Genomic DNA, 16,304 nt, shown 5'->3' on the forward strand with positions numbered 1-16,304 from the left:
AAACATCGTGTTACAGTCATGGATTTGCTTTTCTATTGTTAATTTTCTATTTTGTTTGTTTTCTCTCCCAGGAACAACTGCTTAATCATCTTTTAGAAAGACTTCGCTCTCGATTAGAACATATTCTGGGACGCATGCCTCTGGACCTGGACTTCTTAGAGTTCACTTGCACACAAGAACTTGTGTTTTTAAATGCTGTGTCCAGTCAAGTAACTGTTTGTCCAGCTATTTTAGATGCACTGACACAGCTACACAGTCTCATCAACTTGGAAAAACACAAAAGGGAGCAACACATTGCAGTTGTGCAGTTTGAGCAAGGACCAGCTGGGTGACTCAGACTACCTTAGCAAACTTCTGGAACTTAATTTGTCTGTTCCGTGTATTGCTTAACTCTTGGGGGTGTCCAGACGTACAGTATACCGACGCATGGCTGAGTCTGATCTCTCAGTAAAGGCACTCTACAGCCCTATGACAGATGAAGAGTTAGATGAGTGTGTGAGAGAGATTAAATCTAGGCAGCCTAACTCTGGATATCTCAGGATGAAGGCCCTCCTGCAAGCCAGAGAACTGAGGGTGCAGTATAACCGTGTCAGAGCATCCATGCACCGTGTTGACACAATTAGTGTCATAAAACGAATGCTCCATGTAGGGTGTGTAGCTAGACGGACCTACTCAGTACCAGGACCCCAGTCTTTGATGCACATTGATACGAACCATAAATTGATTCGGTAAATTCATATTAAGCAATCTTTTTGACAAAATGTATTAGTTTAAAGTGTGTTTTTAAAGTATTAAGTTGTTATCAGTGTCCACATATTTTTATACTGCTTCTATGTTACTGTATATGCACCGTAACAGCTAACCTCTTACTGTAAAATGACGCACACCTTGTGAATGACATTCAGCAACTGTGTGTTGAACTTCTTTTTTGTTTTACTTGCAGGATGTTCAGTTGACAAATTCATTTTTCAATCTTTCAGCTACAACATTGTTGTCTTTGGAGGCATTGATGGGTTTTCTCGCAAGGTTAGCACAATTGTTCGGACAAAGTACACATATTTCTATAATTATTAAATACTTCAGTGCCTAATAGACATGTAATTGTATTTGTGCTGCAGATAATGTATCTTGGTGCAGCCTCAAACAACATGGCCCTGGCATTCTTCCAGGAATCTGTCGACAAGTTTGGTGTTCCTCTCAGGTGAATGAATATTATAAACTAGGAGATTTTACACTATAACAGTAGCGACAGTATAGCTATGTCTGGGAGATGAGTTGTATGGTGGGAAAAATTCCAGGTCAAAGATAAGCATTGTTCATTACACTTACAGTGGTATGCAAAAGTTTGGGCACCCCTCTGAGATTTCATGACAATTTGCTTTTCCTTTATAATAGAAGATCACAGCAACAACATTTGTTTTCCTACAAAGATGTAGACGTTTTAGTGTTTTCCAGACCAAAATTCTTAGGGTAGCATTACATAGTTTTATTATAATAAAATAAAATGCAAAAAATGGGATGTGCAAAAGTTTGGGCACCCTTATAAATAGCATTCATTTCAACACCTGTACGGATTTATAGCTGACAGGTTGCTGCACAAAATTGCTTTGATTAGCTCATTAGACCTTCAATTACAAAGACAGGTGGAACCAATCATGAAAAAGGCTATTTAACATAGGTAATAGCTGGCTGTGCCTGGCCTAGGTTCTTTCTTAGGGAGTGGCAAGATGGGGACCTCAAAACAACTCTCCACTGACCTGAAAGCTAAGATAATCCAACATTATAAATTAGGAGAAGGGTACAAAAAATTATCTGACAGGTTTAAACTGTCTGTCTCCACAGTCAGAAACGTAGTTGTGAAATGGAAGGCCACAGGAACAGTCCGTGTGAAGGAAAGATGTGGTAGGCCGACAAAAATAGGGGAAAGGCACAGGCGAAGGATGGTGAAAATGGTCACAGAGAAGCCACAGACCACCTCCAGAGAACTACAACAACATCTGGCTGCTGATGGTGTAGTTGTTCACCGTTCCACAATCCAGCATACTTTGCACCAGGAAGAGCTCATTGGAAGGGTGATGTGCAAAAAGCCTTTCCTGAGTGTTAATCACAAGAAGAGTCGCATGAGGTATGCAAAAGCACATCTGGACAAGCCAGAAGCATTTTGGAACAAAATACTGTGGTCAGATGAGACCAAGATTGAGTTATTTGGTCATAACATGAACAGGTATGCATGGCGAAAAAAACACACTGCATTCAATGAAAAGAACTTGTTGCCCACTGTAAAATTTGGTGGAGGATCTATCATGTTATGGGGCTGTGTGGCTAGCACAGGTACTGGAAAACTTGTTAAAGTTGAGGGCCACATGAATTCCTTACAGTACCAGGAGATTCTTGACAAGAATGTTCTAGAGTCAGTCACAAAGTTGAAGCTACGCCGGGGTTGGATTTTTCAGCAGGACAATGATCCTAAGCACCGATCAAAATCCACCAAGGAATTCATGCAGAAGCACAGGTACAATGTTCTGGAATGGCCATCCCAGTCCCCAGACCTTAACATCATTGAAAATGTATGGATTTATTTGAAGAAGGCTGTCCATGCACGGAGGCCAAGAAACCTGACTGAACTGGAGACGTTTTGTGTGGAAGAATGGGCCAAAATACCACCTGCCAGGCTTAAGGGACTTGTCTGTGGCTACAGGAGGCGTCTACAGGCCGTTATTGCAGCAAAAGGAGGCAATACTAAATATTAATGGAATTATTTCTTAGGGGTGCCCAAATTTATGCACATGCCTATTTTTGTTTGAATGCACATAAACATGTTTCTGTTTGACCAATAAAAGTTATTTCACTACTGAGATGTTTCTGTTACCATAAGGTATAACATATGTTAAAATGAAGTTGCTGCTTCAAAAGCTCAGCAAGTGACAAACTGATGCAGTGGTTTTCCTAAGGGGTGCCCACACTTTTGCATACCACTGTATGTGGCTACATAAAGCCTATATGTATTATCCCTGTTTCCTACCTTTTAGTTAGAGAGATTGGGAATGGGGAAATGGAATGATTAAAAATGTTTTACATTTTATTTTCAGAATTTTACTCCCAGATGCTTCAACCACTCTCAATGTACATTTGTATTAACTAGCAATTAACTGTAACCAACTTTTCATATGATCTTTGAAAGGGTTTTGTGTCTCCTTTAGGGTACGTGGAGATCAAGGCGTGGAAAACGTGGACGTTGCACGCTTCATGTTTACAGTCCGTGGCACTGGAAGGAGCAGCTTTATATCTGGCAAGAGTGTTCACAACCAACGGTTTGTTCAATAGAATAGATACTGCTAATTGGAAGTTGCCCCCTCACTGATACCATGTAGTGGTACTATGTGCGCATACAGCTGCTAGTAAGAGGACCATGATGTACTATTATTTGTCACATTTGCATAAGGTGTAATAACATGCAGTATGTATGAAACAAGATCTAATTCCAAATATAGTTGGTTATGCATAAATACAAAATAAAAAAGAAATTCAAAGGCAGAGTTTTAGCTATTAAATAGGTTGGGTATTTACATTTTAATTGTTGTGCACTAATTTTGGATTTGAAAAATAAATACATTTGTAAATATTATTTTTTTGAATTAAAATGAAGGATTGAGCGGCTGTGGAGAGACCTGTGGACAGCTGTTCATTGCATCTATGATGTCCTGCACTACCTTGAAGAAGAGGGCTTCCTCACCATCGGCAATCAAACACACCTCTTCTGCTGCCACTTTGTTTTCCTCCCACGCCTGCAGGATGACTTGGATACATTCCAGAATGGTTGGGACAACCATCCGCTCAGAACAGAGAGCAACATGACCCCCAACCAGCTGTGGGAGCTGAGTCGCAGACATTACCCAGTTCAAGGACCAGATAACGCAGAGGCACGTACAAATATGTGATTTGAATGAATCATTTGGTTTTCATGTTTAAGCTGTTGAATTTGAAGCTAAGAACACATAGTATTTTAAAGTGCTCTCCATTTGTAGGGCATTGATATTCCTGACATTGAGTGGGAAAACAGTGGACTTCTTTGTGATGTCCACTTCAGTGTCGTCGTTCCACACACAGCATGCCCACTGACCGATGGACAACTGACAGCTTTAAGAGCTGCAGTTCAGCCAAGAGCTGCATCCCAGTCCAATGGCAGTGAGATTTACAGCAATTTCTTGATCTCTGAAAAGAACTGATCAGATAGACTTAAGTTTTGAGTTATGTGTACGGGGAAGAGATGAGGAGTTTTGTTTTGAAACAAAATTTTGAACTGAGCCATGTTGGTTTTCAAAAAGCTGACTTTTCAAAATGAAACAGATCACTTTTGAGTGTTCACAAATCTCTATGCTTTCCTGCGCTGTAACAAGTGAACATCGGCAGAGGATCTTTTGGATCTATGGGACTGTGCTCTGCAGGCTTTCTCTCAGCTCAGTCCAGTTTAAGACCAGCCACGGACCTGCAGCTTTTTCCTCTTCCACTTCATCGTCGTCATTTAATGTTTTTGCAGACTTTCGTTCCTTTCAGTTCCATCAGTGAAAAGTACAGTTAAGTGCACTTTAAACTCCTGCAGATTGTTACAAGGAATACATTAAGCTGCCAATCATAACCTGCATGTAACGTAACATGCCACATTTTTCTATGAAAACTGAGCTTGAGATGTTTTGATATACAAAGAAATTTCAACTGTGTCTCCCAATACATGGTCTGAAATATGTGAGTTTCAGTTCTACAAATACAATAACTCCATACTGTCAGATGAATCTGAACACTTGACTGCTAATAAGAAAAACATCAACATTTTACTAAACGATCTTAATAAATTTCAACTATGTAGCATTGTGAAAATGGAATGTGTAAATCCACCTCTTAAAAACTGTATTTTCAACATCAGATGTGTCAAACCAGAGTATGGCATGGTGTGAAATCTGTGGGTTACAGTTTAAGTTACAGTTCTACAAAATACAACAATTCCATACTGTCAGATGGATCTGAACACTTGAAAGCTAACAAGCATAAAAACATCTACATTTACCACCAAATCCTGTATGGCAAGAGCAAATACATGCCAGGATGTCATGTTTAAAAGACGTGTAGTCCTTGTAAAGCCCTGGGATGCGCAAGGTCTCAAAGCAGGTGGAGGCTGTGAGGTATCTTCCCTCAACGACTTCCAGAGAGAGACTTAGTGGTAGGACCTCCCATCCGGTCCAAAATTTGACCAGTTTGGTCAATTCAGTTGGTATTGCTATGGAGTAGATTCAAATGGATGATTAGTCATCAGGATAAATAGCCAACTATGGCACTAACAGTTTACATTGAATAGAAGATTAGTCAAACCCTTGAGACAATTTGAGATTATTTTTGATTCTATTGCAGACAGTAATAGATGCCGACCAGGTATGAACCATAATATTTACTATGAATGCAACGCTACAAGACCAGAGTAATTCAAATTAACCTCAGCGCTGACATTCACCGAAGTGTCTTTAGGAAAAAGCAAGGCCACTGTGTCAGGTCTTTGGGTCACCAGTGTCCACATAGGGGTTTCTTTAATACCTCGTCTCAGCTGCTTAATTTGCCTCGTGACACGTCCTATTACCTTTTAGTAGTAATAAGACAGAGAGAATAGAACCCATAAAATTCCTTTATCTAAAAGCAAGCTTGAAGGGTAAAATATAAAAATAAGAATTCTATTTTAATACAATTATTACGCTGCATTCCACTGGTGAATGAGGAAATAATCATACTGCTGTCCTGCAGACCACCCACTAAACTTTGGAATCATTAATCAGGAAAAAGTGCAGCATTTTAATTTTGTCTGACCATTTTTTATAAAACCTTATCAATGTGCATTTATAACCCAAACATAACCCACAAGATAAAAAAATAATATTAAAAAACATGAATAGTAACTTTTTTTTCCCGACACATTTCTCAATCTTTCACTCACTGCGTGTATCAATAGCTTTTCAAAAAGCCACCTCCTGTTGTCAGTTAGGGAAGGGAGGTCCCACGCATAGGCCAAGTCCTGGACACTTTGTTTATCCTTATCTGACAGTGTGGATCCCCCTCAAGCTTCAAGACAATAAGTCACATAAATGTCATTCATAAAGGACAATGGACACAATAAAAGGGTGCCACATTGTACATAACATATTACTGAAAGAAAAACCTTTTTTAATCAAACATACAAGCCTGATGGTTTCTCTAATGTCCAGATCTGGACAGTCCTCAAGTGTCACTGTTGCAGTTTCGGGACTGCCACCAAGCAAGACATGATTAACAGCAGGGCTGAGTCCCTGCAGGCATGGGGCTCCATGAAGAAAGGAGTGGCCTATCATTCTACCCGCCACCATGAACATGTCACTTTCCACGAGAAAGTGAGAGGCTGAGGGAACTAAATGGCCAGGCTCTCCTTCAAAAAGCTGTGTATAACTTATGAATATGAATTAAGAACAACAAAGAAAAGTAATAGGCCTCTTTCCAGAGTACAAAGATCAATGTGAGAGTGAATAGTGAATACTGAAAATGCATTTCAGTTTTGTGATGGATGGTGAACCCTAGATATCATCAATACAGGCATTTTACATTTAGAAGAAACCTTTGAACATTCAGGATAAAGCAAACCTATCAAAATACCATAAACCTTTCTGGACAGAAAAGTAAAAAATATGGTAATACAGTTTGCATTTGGGGGTATTCCATTACATACATACCAAAATGTATGCAAAAGCCTGACCTCAGCTTCTCCATGCATGTGGAGAAAAAGAACCTAGTTACACCATGTCCAATAGCAGTATCTCCTGTAACACAATGTAAAGTTTGACAGAATAAAGTAAATACTTAAGTTAGTTCTGGACAACTGCAACTTGTAACTGGAGCTAACTTCAAGTCTACAATTCAGGGGTCGTCCCCACTCCACATTAGGTCGCTTATAGAAGGAGACAAGTGCCATGTCCTGCTCAGCAGGGCCTTTCTCTTAATGTCCATGCTGAGAAGTAAGGGACTCTTTGCTTCATGAATACGTCGGAAACTTTCAGCACACTGAGATATGGCCTTGGTGGGGTCACTGACAGTTAACCAGCCTAATGTGAATACAAAATAGAAATGTGGTTGTTTCATTATCTATGCTTGACTGTAAAGATAGCAACAAATTATTTAACATTCAAACAGTGTATCCTTCCCTATACCACTGCTAAGCCTAAACAGCACCTACCATCTTCAACAGCTGCAGAACTTCTGGATGGTCCAGGCATTGCTGCTTGCTCTTCCTCAATTACATTGCTTTCATGCATCACCTCTTTTCCTGCCCTACCCTCATACAATTATTTGTGTTACAACTGCACAGTATGTAAAACAAAGACCATTGCTAATTAGAACAAATAACACAAACACACAAACTTATGTTGGCCCACCTGAAGATTTGTATAGCAGCCATCCACCAGTAACTGTTCCCAATTTTGGGAATAAAACTTTGAGGGCATCACATAACTGTAAGGAAAAAATGGATACAAGTGTCATCTTCTCCAAAAAGAGTGTCAAAACTCATCATTCAAATCAGATATAGCATAAATGAAACTGCATTACAAACTAGCAAACCATTGTAACTTCACAGCCTGAATACAATATACATTACAACTAGCCCAAATAACTAATTGCATGTTATCACCTCTTCATGTGTTGTGCTTTCATCTAAACGAGCAGTCCTACGGCCCAGTCCTACGGCCCAGTCCTGCACGCATATGGACTAATTGCTCCTGCTCTTTTGGGGTTTTTTCACATTGCTTTGGCAACAAATAGAAAACCACATCCAATGGTTTAGATCTCTTGGCAGGAACAGGACTTGCTGTGGGAAAGCGCCTCTTCCCTCTGCCCCTGGTGAAAATACCTGGAAAGGACCTATAGAAAAAAAAAAAGAAAAAAAACATGAACTACAACCTCATCTGTTTTTTGTAATTACATTAGAAGAGCACCTTTATTATTATCAATATTTATTTTTTCATTTCATAAACAAATGTAACATTAGCCTTGAATGAATGAAACAGATATAGAGATAGATATAATATAGATGGACACAAAACATCAGATGCTTTCTTCCAGGGTTTACTAACTTAGATTTAAAGGTCTGCAATATTGGTAGGAAACAGAGCATTCAACACAATACTATCATTAGTTTGATTTTGCCTGTACAAATCAACAGCGTGTAAAATGTGTATACATAGGGCTTCATTCAGAATAAACAAAGTTCTCTTCACCTGGTCATTTCCGTTTGAAGTGATTCTGTCTGTCTCTGTTCTCTGCAGGATTGTATCCAAGAACATGTATTAATCATCAATACATCTACAATGTATAAATAAAATAAGCCATATGTACATGAATTAAAGTTTAATACTAAACCTGTTATGTTGATTTGTGATGCCACCACTGGCTGCACCTTGACCAGACGAACTGAGTAATTGAACTAAGCGGTGGGCTGATCGCAAAATATTATCACCATGACTGCCCTGTCATCACAAACAACACAGAAATAGTAAGAAGGGTATTACAAACCAGCAGCACAAAGATTATGTTTTAACAGCTAATGTTACTGGACATTAATTAGGGTGACCATATTTTGATTTCCAAAAAAGAGGACACTTAATGTATGCCTCCTCTGTATGGATTATACAAAAATGTTATACAAGTTATACAACCAAATAATCTTTTTCTACAGGCAAAGAAAATCAGATATAGGATTATTCAACATGCTTGACTGTGCCTTTAATCTCTCTTCAACTCTCAACGGTACAAACATAAAATACAAATAAAAACCTATAACAAATTGGGCCACTGCAGGAAGCCCTGGTGATCGCAGCTCCGGATACCTGGTGAGCAGGCTGGGCCATATACAGGTAAAGCAGTAAGAGTAGGCCAGCTTAATAGGAGGAGTGGTGGTTATAGACTGGTTTGTTTCATACATTACAAGCAACATTTGTTGCTTGTAGCTGTTTGTCAACAGCTGCCATCACTGACTTACAGCAACCACGATATGCTGTCACAGGTTAACACTGTCACGGTTGAATGCACTGTCAGTCGTCATACTCGCTGCCTCAACCAAGAGTAAACCATGCTCACATACCGTTAACTAGTTACTAACGCAGTTTTCACGAATGCGGCGCCACCTCATTAAAAGTTAAGTGTAGATATTATTCAATAAATCCGGTTAATGTGCAACGTCTTGAGTAATATCTATTACTCAATTTTACGATTATAAATGGCAAATAAAGTAAACTCACTCACCGAAGCATCATCTCCCGCGTTGGTAGACATGGCTGATCTGTCCTACCTGTGTTGGTGTCACATGACCAATGGTGCGTAACTTGAATTGAGACAGGGATCGATTGCTTCTCCCTGGTTACCCGGATGTTGAGTCTGGTTCTTTTCACACTGAATTTTTTGAGATGTTGAATTTTTTTTACATGTCGAATTTTGAAAAACTGAATATTTTAGTACGACGGAGTATTAGGGCCACATATGAAGAAAAAAAATATTTTTGCCGTGTCGAGATTAAAGTCGACATGGCGACTTTAATCTCGACACGGCGACTTTAAAGTCGACACGGCGACTTTAAAGTCGACACGGCGACTTTAAAGTCAACATGTCGACATTAAACTCGAAATGTCGAGATTATAGTTGAAATTAGTTGGGAGACATAGCAACCACTCCCACAGGTCCTGCACTGAATCCGAAATGGCTTGTGTAGATCATTTGGTCAAATTATACTTCCGAATTGGATTTAACAATAAAGAGATCCTCGCTGTTTTAGCGCAGAACCACAGTGTGGTGATTAGTGTAAGAACCATGCGTGACTCAAACTGCACCTGTGGAGCGGTTGCTTTCTCTCTGAATAGTTTTCAGTGTCAATTGACATAAAATCGAGATTATTCTCGACATGTCGAGATTAAACTCGACATAATATTTCAACTTTATTCTCGACATTTCGAGTTTAATGTCGACATGTTGACTTTAAAGTCGCCGTGCCGACTTTAATCTCGTCACGGCAAAAATATTTTTTTTCTTCATATGTGGCCCTAATACTCCGTCGTAAAAATACGACGGAGTATTAGGGCCACATATGAAGAAAAAAAATATTTTTGCCGTGACGAGATTAAAGTCGACATGGCGACTTTAAAGTCGACACGGCGACTTTAAAGTCAACATGTCGACATTAAACTCGAAATGTCGAGAATAAAGTTGAAATATTATGTCGAGTTTAATCTCGACATGTCGAGAATAATCTCGATTTTATGTCAATTGACACTGAAAACTATTCAGAGAGAAAGCAACCGCTCCACAGGTGCAGTTTGAGTCACGCATGGTTCTTACACTAATCACCACACTGTGGTTCTGCGCTAAAACAGCGAGGATCTCTTTATTGTTAAATCCAATTCGGAAGTATAATTTCACCAAATGATCTACACAAGCCATTTCGGATTCAGTGCAGGACCTGTGGGAGCGGTTGCTATGTCTCCCAACTAATTTCAACTTTATTCTCGACATTTCGAGTTTTATCTCGACACGTCGAGATTAAAGTCGACATGACATTTCAACTTTATTCTCGACATTTCGACTTTAAAGTCGACGTGTTGACTTTAAAGTCGCCGTGTCGACTTTAAAGTCAACATGTCGACTTTAAAGTCGCCGTGTCGACTTTAATCTCGTCACGGCAAAAATATTTTTTTTCTTCATATGTGGCCCTAATACTCCGTCGTATATTTTAGACATTGATTTTTTTAACACTGAATTTATTTTAACATTGAAAAAAATAAGTGGCGAAAAAAAAACCCGGTGCTAGAAATTTGATGGTTTTTAAAAAATTCAACGTCTAATTTTGATGCAGAAAAACTTCAGAATTAGAAATTCATATTCAAACTCTGATGGCACAGAAAAACTTCCATACATGTGGAGTCGCGCAAGGCTCAATTTTAGGATCAAAACTTCGGATAGAGCTCCACCACGGATTCTTTTGGTGAGATTCCTGACAGAGACAGAGATCGAGTAATGAAAGCAGCACGTCTGAAAGGCGATATCACTGTTGAGGGTAGCGATGTTTTTCACGGATCTTTCCACTGAAGTCCAAAGACAACGGAAACTTTTCGATGGGGTGAAACAGAGTCTGCGCCAAATGCGTAAGGAATATGGACTTATGTTCCCGGCAAAACTGCGAATTATACACGACAATAGCTAGCATTACTTCACTTCCCCATCACACGCTGAGGAATTCATCCAAAAGATGAAGAAGGTGAACACCAATCAGGACGTGCAGAAAAAGTCATCAGCTGAAACGCAGCACCTAGGCCTTTCAGAGAACTCTGACCAGTGGCGGCTGGCCAATAGAGGGCGCTATGGCGCCGCCCCACCACTCACCTCTCACCACATTTCCTTGAATAAGACATAAAAAAAATGAAATAAAAATGAAATAATAAAATAAAAATATTTCGAAATATATGTATATATGTTTTTAGATGTGCAATATAAATATTTCATAGTTAATGATGAGTAAAGTTGTTTCGTTCGTTGACATTGTCTGATTGGTGACGTATTTCCGCCCTGGGGCGCAGGAATCTTTGCCCATAGACTCTCGTTAAAAGTTGTAAATGCGCAGTAGCTCCTCTTCAATACAAGAGATAAGACGCTGTTGGGGCGCACCTCTCCTGCGCCCTGAGCTGAATGCAGCTGGATTTGGCGGCGGGGCTGACGTCACAGCCTTCTGTCATAAAGTATGTGTATTGTCCATGTTATATATTATTTAAATATATAGAGATAGATAGAGAGATAGATAGATATTTATTATATATGTATATTGGACCTCTGTATAGTAATATAGCACATCTGTATATTTGTTCATACTACATCTGTTTATACTATGCCAATTATTCCCACCTCTTTATACTGCCCTTATCTTTACATAATCACTCTTAACTGCATATACTGTACATACTCTATATATCGCACTTGTTTCTCTTTGCACTTCTATCTATCTATAATGTTGTTTTTGTTGTTTTCATTTATGTAAACACACTCGTTTGATACCTTAGTACATGTATGCATGCTTTTTTTTTAATATATATACATTTTGGAGTTATAGCCCCCCCTGGAGAAAACTCCACCAGCCGCCACTGACTGACTGAAAGTAGCCCGATGTTGATCGTTGAAACTGTCCTGGTAAGCTTTAAAGTACACTACGAGCTTGGAGGTTAGACGTTATTTGTCCTCTCAGGCTACTAATGACAGACTAACTATACAGGGTCACAAATGAACATTGTATTTTCCATCCATAATATAAATATGCGTATCGTCGGAACAAGCCCCGACACTTTTCTTTCTTGTATTTTTTTTCCCTTTCATAATACCAGCTACTGGTTGCTTACTGCTCCTCAAGAGGATCCGACTTTGGTGTAATCGGGATTCGGGAATTGGGAGGGAGGGTGGATGTGCGTGTTTAGTCGCACAGGGTTTAGCCTAGGCTTAGTTGTTGCCTCGTTTCGGAGAGGCCCTTGTTATTGTTTCCTGTTGTATTTGTTTGTTCTGAAGGCACACTTGTTACGTTATTATAAGGCATGGTTAATAAGGTGGTTGCATAAGCTTAGTTCACTGTCTTCATCATGAGTGGTCATACTAAAATAAATATAATTTCATGGAACGTTAGGAGTCTTAGGAAGTTGGTGAAATTAAAGCAAGTAATGTCTAGGTTGAAGCAGCTTAAAACACAGATAGCTTTTATTCAAGAAACTCATTTACTTTCCAGTGAATATATTCCATTAAAGAGAAGGTGGCAGGGTCAAGTCATCTGCCTCATTCTCCTCTCAAGCCAGAGGGGTGGCCATACTGGTACACTCTTCTGTTCCATTAACGGTTTATAATACCATACAAGACAATGCAAGCAGATTTGTAATCATCCAGGGCTCTTTACTAAAAGACATTCATTTAGTATGTCTATATGGTCCTAACAGTGATGATGCACAGTTTTATAACAGCCTGTTTCTAACTTTGTCAACATTACATGGCCACATCTGTGTGGCAGGAGACTTCAACTGTACCCTTAATCCTAAACTGAATAAGTCATCAGCTGTGGACACCTCACATATGCAGAGTAGGAAGGTAATACAACACTTTATGAGCGAGTTAAATCTTTGTGATATCTGGAGAAATAGGAATCCTTCCAGACGGGAATATTCATGTCATTCTACTACCCATAACTCTTATTGCCGCATAGACTACTTCCTCATTTCTAAGCCTATGATAGCCAATGTGTATGACTCAGTGTATACAAGTATTGTCATTTCAGATCATGCGCTACTACTAGTTAATTACACTGTAAAGGCAGCTACAAAGGGTCCTACTGTGTGGCGATTAAGCCCACGATAGCTACATGATAAGGAGTTCTTAAAATTTGTTGGAACCAATATTGATGTTTACTTTATAGTGAACACTACTCAAACATCAGTGTCTACGAGGTGAGAGGCGTTTAAGGCCTATACACTACGGCAAATGATCAGTTATACAAGCAGTATCTCTAATAAACAGAAACTCATACTGTTTGAGTTGGAACAAGATATTAAGGAACTTGAGATAGAAATTAACCTTAATGATACAACCAAAACTAGACAGAGACTGGCCATTCTAAGAGCACGGTATAATGAGTTGTCCTCAAATAAGGCATTAAATAGCATAATAAAACTGAAACAAACGTTCTACGACCAAGGAGAGAAGGCAGAGAAGCTTTTGGCCTGGCGTTTAAAATCAATGCAGAATGAAAGCTCAAAAAAAGATTTTAGAAATTAAGTCAGAGGAGGGGACAACAATTACTAATCCACAAGACATTAATAGTTCTTTCCAGGCATTCTATTCTAAATTGTATATGTCAGAAAGTCCGGCTGCATCTCGTAAAATCCACAGCTTCCTAGATCAGATAGAAATACCAGTCCTGACAGAGAGCGCGTAAAAGGAACTTTTACTTAAAGGAACTTGTAACAATTGGTGCATCTGAACTGTCAGACGCCATATACAGTATGAAGGGAGGGAAAGCACCAGGACCGGATGGTATTCCTATTGAAATCTACAAAAACTTCAAACACATGCTGTTGATTCCTTTACTGAACATGTGCGAAGAATCACGAGAGGGGGGGCTGCCGCCATCATTGCGGAACGCACTTATAACTTTAATATTAAAACCGGGAAGCCCCCCACGAAGTGTGAATCCTACCGTCCTATCTCTTTGATTAACAATGATGCGAAAATAATAGCCAAAGTTCTTGCCAGAAGGTTAGAAAAACACTTACCAGCTATTATTGCACTAAATCAAAATGGTTTTATTGAAGGAAGACAGGGCTCTCACAATATTCATAGGTTAATAAATATTATACATGCCAAGAAAGAAACACCTGATATGGCTGTGATAGGACTCGATGCGGAAAAAGCCTTTGATAGGGTCGAGCATGAATACCTATTTGAGGAGTTAAACCGTTTTGGAATAGGCAGCTATTTTCTCAAGTGGATTCAAATCTTGTACCATGACTCAACGGCTTCAGTGATGACCAACTATATGGTATCCAAACAGTTCTCTCTTTCCAGAGGTACAAGACTGGGATGTCCTTTGTCTCCTCTTCTTTTAGTTATGGCCATTGAACCTTTAGTGATTGCGATTAGAAACAACACTCAAATAACTGGTATCAAAATGAATAATATTGAGACCAAAATAGGATTGTTTGCAGATGATGTAGTTATTTTTTTGATAGACTTAAAACAATCTATATCCGTTTTATTAACTTTAAGAGGAACATATGGCAGCTTCTCAGGTTACAAAGTTAATGCATCTAAATCTACAATTCTCTTTCTGAAAAAGTCTGAGAGACTGAATCCACCACTAAGTACTCCTTTTAGGAAAATTACAGACAGCTTTACATATCTTGGAGTTAAAATCACACCTACGATAGAGTCCATTATACCAGCTAACAATAACCCGATAATTGAGTCAGAAGAATCTATTAACAGATGGAAATATTTGCCACTTTCTATGATAGGACGTATTAATGTTCTGAAGATGAATATTCTTCCTAAGTTCCTGTACCTTTTCCAATCCATCCCACTTGCTCTCCCTGTTAATTTTTTTGTTAAAATGAAAAAACTTTTTTGTAATTTTATTTGGAACGGTAGACGTTCAAGACTACGCATGACCCTGTTGTAGTTACCGTATGACAGAGGCGGGTTAAAACTCCCTTTCCTACAGGGATATTATAAGGCTGCCCAACTAAGAGCAGCCTCATATTGGTTTGAACGTCAGTCACCGCTGTACTGGATAAAGATGGAGGAAACCACTACTTATAAAATCCCCTTACACCTCTACCTTTACTCTGCAACTTTAGCCACTCTGAAAAAGCACACCGCGAACCCCTTTGTCAGAAATACACTGATAGTATGGCACGAGGTGTTAAGTTATCTTGGGGAAAATGCCCCACTATTCCAATTCTCACCTATCTGAGGGAACAGAAACTTCACGCCAGGTACTAAAGACCTTGGTTTTAAGTTATGGGCAGGCAGAGGTATCAGTAAGATTTCAGATCTGTATGAGAATGATAATCTTTTAAGATTTACTGAGATCAAGCAAAAGTTTAGCATTGAGCCTAAACATTTTTTCAAGTACCTTCAAATAAGAAGCTTCATAACAAAAGACACAGAACTCTGTAAATCCTCCCTCACTAAAATCTTTGGAAAAGACAGTTCTGAATCATTAAGGAGCTGCTGGATTAATCTCAACGTTTTATCAGATTATCATAGATGCAGCAAAGGAATCTTCAGAGGATAAAAGATAAGCATGGTGTTCAGACCGCAATGAAGCGATCACTGTAGAAGAGAGCCCTAAAACATGCTCTTTTTTCATTGCATCCCCACTTTCAAAATTGTTTCGCGTCGCTGACTAAAAGCAAAAGAAACAAGGTTAACAAATAAAAATGATTCCAGGTGGTTAAACACAAAATAACTGAAGCTAAAACAATTATAAAGACAAAACAACCCAAACAATACAAGCAAAAATGGCATAAACAAAACAGTATAAGCCAAAAGGTTAAAGGGGATAAACAAAACAGTATAAACGAAAAAGGTTAAAGGGGATAAATAAAACAGCAGCAGGTGAACCTAAAAGCAATAGTTCAAAAAAAGGTTAATGATCTACCACAACAATTTATTTCTGGCTCTACTCACAAAAGGAGGAATGCAGGACAAAACTGCAAGGAAACAGC

General features: G+C 39.0%; 1 protein-coding gene and 1 long non-coding RNA gene across 4 annotated transcripts; one reads left to right on the top strand and one right to left on the bottom strand.

Moving 5' to 3' along the window:
- The first annotated feature begins 622 nt into the window (after positions 1-622).
- LOC134858564 (uncharacterized) lies at positions 623-4,883 on the top strand. Its single transcript, XM_063874537.1, has 5 exons — positions 623-728; positions 981-1,026; positions 1,119-1,201; positions 3,201-3,311; positions 3,647-4,883. The coding sequence occupies exons 1-5, from the start codon at positions 637-639 to the stop codon at positions 3,936-3,938; spliced, it is 624 nt and encodes a 207-aa protein (XP_063730607.1). The 5' UTR covers positions 623-636; the 3' UTR covers positions 3,939-4,883.
- Positions 4,884-7,019: 2,136 nt separating this feature from the next.
- On the bottom strand, positions 7,020-9,370 carry LOC134858575 (uncharacterized). Of its 3 annotated transcripts, XR_010164977.1 has the most exons (6): positions 9,307-9,370; positions 8,425-8,531; positions 8,283-8,324; positions 7,697-7,926; positions 7,443-7,518; positions 7,020-7,112 (listed from the first exon to the last, which is right to left on the bottom strand). It is a non-coding gene; the product is annotated as an uncharacterized LOC134858575 (long non-coding RNA). The 3 variants fall into 3 exon arrangements; XR_010164976.1 differs by lacking the exon at positions 9,307-9,370 and having other exon boundaries at positions 8,425-8,713; XR_010164975.1 differs by lacking the exon at positions 9,307-9,370 and having other exon boundaries at positions 7,697-7,915; positions 8,283-8,713.
- Between the last annotated feature and the right edge of the window lie 6,934 nt (positions 9,371-16,304).

The sequence above is a fragment of the Eleginops maclovinus genome, chromosome 22, assembly GCF_036324505.1.
Source record: "Eleginops maclovinus isolate JMC-PN-2008 ecotype Puerto Natales chromosome 22, JC_Emac_rtc_rv5, whole genome shotgun sequence".
NCBI classification, from domain to species: Eukaryota; Metazoa; Chordata; class Actinopteri; order Perciformes; family Eleginopidae; genus Eleginops; species Eleginops maclovinus.